General features: G+C 42.2%; 1 protein-coding gene across 1 annotated transcript in view; it reads right to left on the reverse strand.

Moving 5' to 3' along the window:
* LOC116693743 (protein kinase C-binding protein NELL1) overlaps nucleotides 1-9,664 on the reverse strand; it is a 296,583-nt gene that overhangs the window by 177,146 nt on the left and 109,773 nt on the right. Inside the window, exons 8-9 of the mRNA XM_032522965.1 lie at nucleotides 3,159-3,293; nucleotides 809-911 (exon numbers count right to left, since the gene is read on the reverse strand). Of these exons, the coding sequence (XP_032378856.1) occupies nucleotides 809-911; nucleotides 3,159-3,293 (238 nt within the window). The remainder of the gene's footprint in view (nucleotides 1-808; nucleotides 912-3,158; nucleotides 3,294-9,664) is intronic.

A 9,664-nucleotide genomic window follows, 5' to 3' on the forward strand; every position in this document is an offset into this window, starting at 1 on the left:
AAAAGTCTCCAGTCTGAAGTTCTGCATAGTTAATTCTATAAGAAACAAAGTTGTTCTTGGCCAGTGTGCATAAGCGGAGAAGAAATGTAACAGTGCATTAAGACTACAACAGAGGAGATCCTTCTGCATATTCCTCTGGCGATAAAGCAGAAATAGAAAATGAAGCCTGCTTTTCTCCTCTCCAGGGTGGAGGGCTACAGAGCGCTCCGTCGCTGCTCTGGACCGCTGCTGCCGAGCTCTGATGCTCACAGGGGAGGTAGAGGAGGAGGAAGGAGCGAGGGGAGGGATGGAGGGAGGCAGACGGGGGCTGGAATTATTCAAAGACGAACGATCCTTCAGGGATTTAGTGTTTTTGCAGGATAGCTAGAGAGACAGTCGTCCGTGGGTCCGTGAGCAGTTACCAGAGGCTGTGTGCTTTACACTAGACAAAGTGCTTCTATTTCAGCTTCCATGAAAATCAGGAGACTGTGATCTTTGCTCTTGCAGATAGTTCACTCTGGTTTCACTGTGCCAGCTGAACAATGTAGGGGATTTGAATAGTGCTCATGCCATGGTGTAGAATGAGCAAGATGAAGGTTATTTAATCTTCTTTTTTTTTAAACCACATGTAAATTATCATCATCTCTTTCCACTGCTTTGCAGAAAAACAAAGAATCAGCAGTTAGCAGTTGATTTGACCTGAGCCTATTTGCATGGCGTGAAAGATATTTTTGTACAGGAGCTGAGTTTTTTTTCCTTCTTTTATAGGTTTGGTTTTGAACATTCCTCTGCATCCTGCTTGATCTAAATGTGTGCTGCTGATACTTACGTCTGCATTTCTTGCAGCAAGTCCCGTCAACATGTACAGGCAGCGAGTCCTCTGAGCAGTTTGCTGGAGGACAGAAAATCCTGCGACACTCCACCACACCATTCTGTAAGAAAATTATTCTTTTTTTTGTTTGCTTGTTGTTTAAACATGCAAACATAAGAAGCAAAGAGCCAACGCTCACTGTGAACATACGACTTTTGCTCGAAGCACTGCCAAAAATCCCCTTCTCCTATTTCCCCATTATGTCTCAATTTACATTTGCACAAGCATTCATGGGATATTATATCTTCACTGGAAGAAAAACAAAAACACTCTCTTTACTCCAGCCCAACAACAGTACACATATATAATTGCATGCATTGTGATGTATGCTCTCATCCAATGCCAGCCCTGAATGGCTAGTACGCTTGCACTTGCACTGTAATGGTCGCCCATATCCCATCGCCCAACTTAAAGGATATTAGGGTGTTTGTGGTGTTTAGGGTGTTAAGGTGCTGTTTAAATAAAGTAGGCAGGACTAGAATATAGCCTACTCGTCTTTGTAGATATCAGAGATCCGCCCGTTACCTTATTTTTTATGCGTTTTTTATTAGTTTTCCCTTGCCGGGTGAGTGAGGGAACTGTTACAGCACCATGCAAACTAACCCAAACCTGTTCAGAATCACACCTTCAGAATGCAATCTAAAACTCAAAGCTATCATATTTCAGAATAAAAAAAATGAATTATAATGTCATACAATCAGATAACAGATTAATCTGTGAGCGCTGGATGGCAGATACTGAAAGTGAGTGGCCAGCTGATAGCAGGTAGTTATTAAGGCCCTGAAGGACTGGCTTCATTTTTTTAAGGCTGATATCCCTCTCTGCAAGCGCCTCTTCATTTCATGAATCATCGGAAATGGTTCCCCCAGGACGCTGAGGTTATCAGTTAATGGCATGTCCACAGGAGGAAATCAGACCGACTAAACTCCACCCTGTGCTTGATGTGCAATGATGCAGCAAGTCTGATTCTCCAGGGCTGGGGTTGGCCTGATTCAACACATTTTAAATTCTGGTTCCTATGTATGAGTGCAGACAGGGAGGCTTATTAGGGGCCGCGGCAGGGAAATATGTTGCAGGGGCTGAGAAAGATGGAAAGACAAGTTAAGGATGCTAAGTGTTGAGAGTGGGGGAAATAAGGGTTGTACTGACTTTCAATTAAAGAAAAACATCTACCCTCAGAACCTGCTACGCCATTATGTATCATCAATCTTTGATCAGTTATCCCTCCAAACAAATCACTGCACGTCTTCTTCTTAACAAGTCATTCTTGTCTATTATTGAGTCTCAACATTCTTTTTTTCTGTTAAAAGTGTGTGTGTGCCCCCACCTTATTTCCTGTCATCTCTCTGCTGTCACTATAAAAGCATTGAAAAAAAACTACAAAAATAACAAGGTACTGTCAGTCGGTGTAGAATAAAGCTACCTAATATACGAAAAAGGAGACTAAATATTAAGGTGGTTAAATAAATTTGACTTTAACAGCTTACTTTGAATGTACTAACCCTATTTTACAACAAGTTGACTTGTATTGGAAACAAGTTGGATTGATCTTTTTGCAGTAGTCTTTTTCACTTGTTTGTAGAACATAATCAATCAAAGGCATATTAAAACACTCCCCATGTACACACAGCACATATTGCATGTCTGTCTATCCTAGCTGAGATTTTTGGGGCATTTTAGGGCTTTATTTTACAGAAAAGCTGACGATATGAAAGGGGAGAGAGAAGGGGAATGACATGCAGCAAAAGGGCCGCAAGTCGGAGTCGAACCCGGACCCGCTGCGTTGAAATGTAAAGCTCTATATATGGGAGGTAGCTCTACCAACTGAGCTATAAGATAGAGAGAGGAGTTGGAGAGTTTTCCCTTATCTTCTATCCAGGGTCTAAGGATAGAGGTTGGTGTAAGCTGTACACATTGTAAAGCAAATGTATGATTTGTGATATTGGGCTATTTAAAGTAAATTGCATGGCCTTGACTATAATGGAGTTGTATTTTTTACAGTGTTCTTTGAATGTGAGGATGAAGGAAGCCACGCACTGCAAGACCTTCCTCCACAGTGCAGTGGAGGAAGGTCTCGCTAGTCCACACAGCACTCTGAGATAGCAGGAAAGCGTGCTCTGGTTTATTGGCATTTCATTTTTTTAAACCAATCAAAATTGTCCTGGGCGGCGCTTTCTAAACAAAGAAAGCAAAAGGTGACAGACATCCGGCCGAAAATGAGTGACATCCGGCAGAATTTCCGGTGGCACCTGAACAATCCCAAAAATGAAACGTCGTTGATGTAGACTAGGATGAGGGTGACACTCACCTTACATGCACAGTTCCTGCAGTTCTCGGGCTCCACCCACAGCTCCTTATCCCGGTAGACCAGGCCGTTGGCGCTGCAGGTCCGCTCGCAGTGACAGCCCTCCAGCTGGGTCAGCCTGGACTCTGCATAGTTCAACTGAAGACGAGCACAGAATCATCAGAGTCACAAACCTAATCAAAAGTCTGAGTGTGCATGCAGGTTGCCCCCCCAGCCCTCTGGCGTGCCCCTGGTCGGTTTTCACAGAGAGCTGCTCTGCTGGGAGCCACTCATTAGAAGGGCACGTAGAATAATAAGTGATCATAATTCAGCTCATGCTCCATACCTAAGGCTATAATCTACTGAAAATGAGAGACAGGACTGACAGCCCCCACCCTGCCTCACTCCTCTTTTGAATGATCAGCCCTCCTCCTTTATCCTTTTCCATGCTAAACACTCTCCACGGCTGTCTCTAGACAGAAGTGGTGCTTATGTGACTGACAACAGTGGCACAAGCCAGTGTCACAGAGAGGGGCACAGAGGATGGGTTGCACCAACCAGGATTAACTTTCCATATGGAAATGAGGATTTAACAACCATGTCTCTTGAAAATTCTGTTTATATGTAACTAATTTGTTTTTGCCAAGTATGTTTTGCCAGTAACAATATAGCAGTTTTTTTCCAGTGACGAAAGTCCTCAATTTTTGTGTCACACGGAAGTCATGGGGAGGAGTTCAGGACTGAGGTTCCCATTCTGTGTCTTGTTGGGGGGTTTTGCACCAAACACACTTGATTTAGGGGTAAGGGAGATGTTGATTGAGTAAATACAGTATGTCCTGTCTCTGGCTTCACCATTTAGGAAACAAACAAATACAATGATATTTCCCTAACCTTAACCAAGCACTGTGAGTGCCTAGTTTAGCCCCTCACAGTGCTGGGGTAAGGTTAGAAAATATTGTAGAGAAAATAAATGAAATAGGGTGTCAGTCAACATTTTGAAATGATAAACATTTTGTCGATACGTTCATTTAAAAAGTATTTCTTATTTTGTTGATGGATTTTCTGGCATTGATTCTTTTCTGTTGAAGATGTGTAGTATGTATATATTTATATATTACATATGTATAGAAGACAGGGTTGGAATAGTTTATCAGCCCTTTTTTTATGTAAAAAGGAGCAAAATAAGTGAGTCAGCTCTTGGAGAAAACTGAACAAATGATTTGATACCAATTGTAGGACCTAATAGTAGTATTAGGTAGTACTTTGTGATCCAATCAGGTGCCAATAAATTGTCAATTATCTGGTATTGTGCTTATGCAGCTGCAACAGATAAATGTTGGATGTTGTGAGCAACAACTGTCACGTGCGTGTGATTTCCCCCTTTCTGGTCCTCATATCCCTGCCTCTGCTCTCTGCTTCCTGCTTCTTACAGTGCAGACGCTTGATGACTTGCTCCGGCTTCTGCTTGCATATTTTGCTGATATTTTGCTGATAATCGTGCTTTTCTCTGAGAACTATGAGCAGCGGCTCTTGGACACTTCAAAAACACTGGACTATACATTTTTTGTGACTAGTAGGCTATTGCCATATTTTAAAAATTTTCTGCGTGAGCGTGGCCTACCAATAGCTCAAGCCTGTCCTACAGTGATTGTAGCTAAAGCTAATTAGCAGCAAGATGCCTCCTTTCTGTAGAAGACTACTACAAACTCCTCAGAAGATGCACTTCTGGAAACCAAGGTTCACCTTCTAGAAGTGAACGTGGAAGTTAACGGATCTTGTGGAAATGACACCACTTTACCATGGACCATAACAAGGACAGAAGTATGCTAACACACGGCTAATTAGCAACAACAAGACTACAAAGAAACAGGAGGGTGGAACTGGTATAAAATCAACAAGTGGCGGTCCTCCCTGGAACTCGTCTGGTGCGAAGCCTAGAGTAAATCATTTTCCTGGGAAATGGGAGGACGACTAACGGGCCGGGCACAGCGCCCTGAGGTTTGTGATATGACCGGCTGGCTGCATTATCATCTGGGCAGAGCGCCTCTTCAACCCCTGTACCTAGAGGACACAGCCGTGGACAGCTGCAAAGGGAAAATAAGCAACAAAATGCCCCTCCAACAACCTTGTGTGCAACTGGATAACAGATTTGCTCCTCTGCTGCAAGACGCTGGACAGTCATCAGATGACCGGACTGGCGTCTCACACACCACCAGCAGGGTAAGGACTGGAGGCAATTCAAAAAGTAAAAAGCTAACAACTGGGCCTCAAACCTGATTGTGGGTGACCTTGCGTAAAAGATTTAAAAAACAGTAAAAACACCAAATACTATGTTTTCCCAAAGACATGGTGTCTGACTTGACCCAAAAAATCCAGATATCGTGGCAGCACCAACCAACTGTGAAGACATTATTCTGCATATAGGGTCAAATGATGTTGTAAAGCAACAGTCTGAATTGGAAACTGGACTTTAGGGAACTGCTTGACACAGTCACCCCCCTAAGCGCAAATGTGTTTATCAGGGTCCTATACCGTCAGTCAGAAGAGGAGATGAGAGATTCAGCCGACTGTTGGGACTGAACAAATGGCTTTCAACTGAATGTACCGTCCACTCTTGAAGTTCATTGACAATTTAAACATTTCTGGGAGCGCAGACATCTTTTTAAAGCAGATAGACTTTCTAACAAGCCAGGAGTAAAGCTGTTCACCTCTAATCTGCTTTACTTTCTGCGCTACACATCTGCTCCCTCTGCCAAGGTCACAAAACAAAGGAAGACACAACAAAGTGCGGCAGTGATCCAGCACAGCCCCCGCTGTGCAAAGATTTGACCATGGGAGACCAGAGAGCAGGAGACACGAAACCTCCACTCCCCTCTTCACCCGTCCAGCACCCTCAAACCTTCCACCCCGAACCTTCTGAGGATTCATCGCTGTCTCTACTGATGTCTCCACCACACCTTCCCTATTTTCCCCATCAATTATGCACCCCTTCTACCCCATGGCTCAACCCCGGGCAAAAGTAAAACGCAAGCACCAATACAGGATGTCAGAAAACTCCTTCCCCCAGACTGATAAGGACGCTGTGGGGCAAATCTGGCAAGCACTATCTGATATGTGCCGGGCCTTGGCTGCAGGACTAGTGATACTAATGACTCTTTTCAAGACAAGCCGGGCCCTGTGGACAACTTCTCAATTTCTGTTGTGATAGGTATAGGAAAAGAATGGTGAATAAGCACTTAACTGCAAACTTAGCAAATTAGCATCCATTCCTTGTCGTACAGCCTGTCCAAAAAATGAAAACACACTAACACTAGCCTTACTAAACGTCAGGTCTTTGGCAGGAAAATCATTTTTAATCAATGATTTTATTACTAAGCACAATCTAGATTTTATGTTTTTAACTGAAACCTGGTTAGACCATAATAACAGCGCTGCTGTTCTCATCGAGTCAGCTCCCCCTAACTTCAGTTTTATGAGTGAGAATAGAGTGAATAAGAAAGGAGGTGGAGTCGCCATTTTGTTTAATGACTCATTCCACTGTACGCAAATATGTTATGGAAATTTTGTTTCTTTTGAATAGTTGCCTTCAATTAGATCTTCCCCTCAAGCGATGTTTAAATATACAGGCCACCTAAATATTGTGCAACCTATTGATGACTTCACTGAACTGCTGTCTATTATCTGCATTAACTTTGATTGTGTAATCATTGCGGGTGATTTTAACATTCATGTTGACAGCCCCAGGACAGGGGGACAAAAGAGCTGTGTTGTGTTTTTGAGAACTATGGACTGACTCAGCAGTGTGACGGAGCCCACCACAATAAGGGGCACATCTGGACTTGATTGTCTCCAAAGGTCTGAACATTTCCAAGTTGTGGTGACTGACGTTGCTCTCTCAGATCATTCCTGTGTTTTCTTTAACGGCACTATCTCTGTGCCCAAAAGTGTCCAAACAAAGATAATCAGAAAACGGTATATCACTGAAAACACCAGTGACACATTTATCAGCTTTTCTCTCCACACAGCCCTCTCTGGGCTATCAGTCAGTGAGCTTGTAGATAATCAACTGTAAAATTCAAAATGTTATTGATGCCATTGCTCCACTAAGGTCAAAGTTGTATCTGGTAAGAAAGATCTCCAGGGAAATGTCCTACTGGTGAGAACAGAAAAAGAGAGTGTAGAAAGACTGACGAAGGTGGCGAAAAAACAAATCTCCTGGTCCATTATAACTCCTATAAAGAGAGACTTCGCATTTATAATTTGGAACTGAGGAATGCAAGAAGGTCTTTTCTCTGATATTATCTCTAGAACAATATAATTCCCGTGCTTTGTGTGTACTGTGATGGTTAACAAACCCTCCATACCAGTCAGTAGCATCTGAACTTTTATCTACCAAGGCGCAATGACTTTGCCTCCTTCTTCAAAGCACAAATTCAAAAGATTAGACAAACAGTCAGTGCCTCCATATCAAGTCCAGGATATTGTGTTGTCACAGGGTTCAAGCAAAAAAAGTTCCAATATGACAGAATTTCACACGATCAACCATACAAACCGGAGGAATATTCAACATTGAAAACCTCGACCTGTTGCCTTGATGTCTACCAACGGGACTTTTCAAAAATGGTCCAATTGTGACTTCTGATCTTCTACAGATTGTGAACACATCTCTTCTTCATGGTATCTTTCCACAGGCCCTGAAAACTGGAGTAATCAAGCCACTCTTAAAAAAGAACAACCTAGACAAGTCACTAATGAGCAACTATAGGCCAATATCAAACTTCCGTTTTAAGTAAAATATTGAAAAAGTAGTCTTTCAACAACTCAACCATTTCTTGTCACTAAGCAACAGTTTTGATACCTTCAGTCGGGTTACGACCACACCACAGCACTGAAACGGCTCTTGTCAAAGTCTTTAATGACATCCACCTTAACAAGATAATGGCAAAATTTCAATCTTAGTATTACTGTATCCAGGCTGCATTTGACACGGTCGACCATGACATACTACTAGACCGATTGGAAAACTGCGTTGGCCTTTCGGCTCAGTACTAAATGGTTTGAATCCTACCTAAAGAATAGGGATTACTTTGTGTCTATAGGTAATTATGCATCTGAGCGTACAAATATGACGTGCGGAGTTCCGCAAGGCTCCATTCTGGGGCCTCTTCTGTTTAACATCTACATGCTTCCTGGCCAGATTATGGAGAAAAACAAAATAAGTTACCTAGTTATGCGGACGACACACAAATTTACATAACCTATCGCCAGGGGACTATAGTCCAATACAAAACTGACTAAGTGCATCGAACAAATTACGGCTGGATGTGCCAGAACTTTCTGAAATTAAATGAAGGAAAAACCGGGTGGTTGTTTTTGGAGCAAGAGAGGAACGATTAAAAAGTCTGCGTCAGTTCAAACAACAATGTTAAAAACAACAGACAAAGCCAGAAATCGTGTGTAGTCATGGACTCAGACCGAACTTTAACAGCCACATTAAGACAATTACAAAGTAGCTCTATACACTTAAGAATATATCAAGGGTTAAAGGACTATGTGTCAACAGGATTGGAAAAACTGTCCTACCTTTATCTTCAGTAGACTTGACTACTGTAACGGGGTTTACAGGTCTCCCTAAAAAATCATCAGACAGCTGCAGTGATCAGAACGCTGCTGCTCGAGTCCTCACTAAGACCAAGAGACTGGATCACATCACTCCAGTTCTGAAGTCTTTACACTGGCTCCTGTGTCTCAAAGAATTGATTTCAAAGTACTCTGTAGTTTATAAATCACTTAACGGTTAGGCCAAAAATATGCTGATCTGCTACTACACTATGAACCACCCAGACCTCTCAGGTCATCTGGGACGGTCTGCTTTCTGTCCCCAGAGTCAGAACTAAACAGGGTGAAGCAGCTTTCAGTTTCTATGCTCCTCATATCTGGAATAAACTCCCAGAAACCGTAGATCCGTGCTACTCTCAGTTTTAAATCAAGGCTGAAGACCTTTCTATTTGATGCTGCCTTTCTAAAGACTAATCATTTCTTAAATTCTTATGCTGCACTGTAAATTTATTCTTGGTGTTTTATGTTTCTCTTGTTTTTAACTGTCTATTCATGTGTTTACCGGTTTTTAATGCTTGTGATTTTTAACTGTTTTTACTTGTGTTTTATCTGTTAACTGATTTTTGTAAAGCACTTGAATTGCCTGTTGGCTGAAATGTGCTATACAAATAAAGCTGCCTTGCCTTGCCTTGCCTTTTAAAGCGTTGTATTTTCCATTGAATATTGAAGTGTTTGGCATGCCTGGCCGAGATTTAATTATTGCATGTTGTCTTTTGTTGTGCATGTTGTTGGTTTTTTTACAAATTGCATCCTGCATACATCTGTAAAATAGAAGCACTGTCTATTTAACCAGAGTCCATTCTGAAAAGTGGGAAGGTAAAGAAAATCAAACGTTCTATTGATCGGAGCAGCGTACTGTAGGTCAACTCAGCAAATGTAGGTCCACTAAAGACACTCAACACTGCTCTGCC

This window comes from Etheostoma spectabile, chromosome 1, assembly GCF_008692095.1.
Source record: "Etheostoma spectabile isolate EspeVRDwgs_2016 chromosome 1, UIUC_Espe_1.0, whole genome shotgun sequence".
Classification (NCBI taxonomy): domain Eukaryota; kingdom Metazoa; phylum Chordata; class Actinopteri; order Perciformes; family Percidae; genus Etheostoma; species Etheostoma spectabile.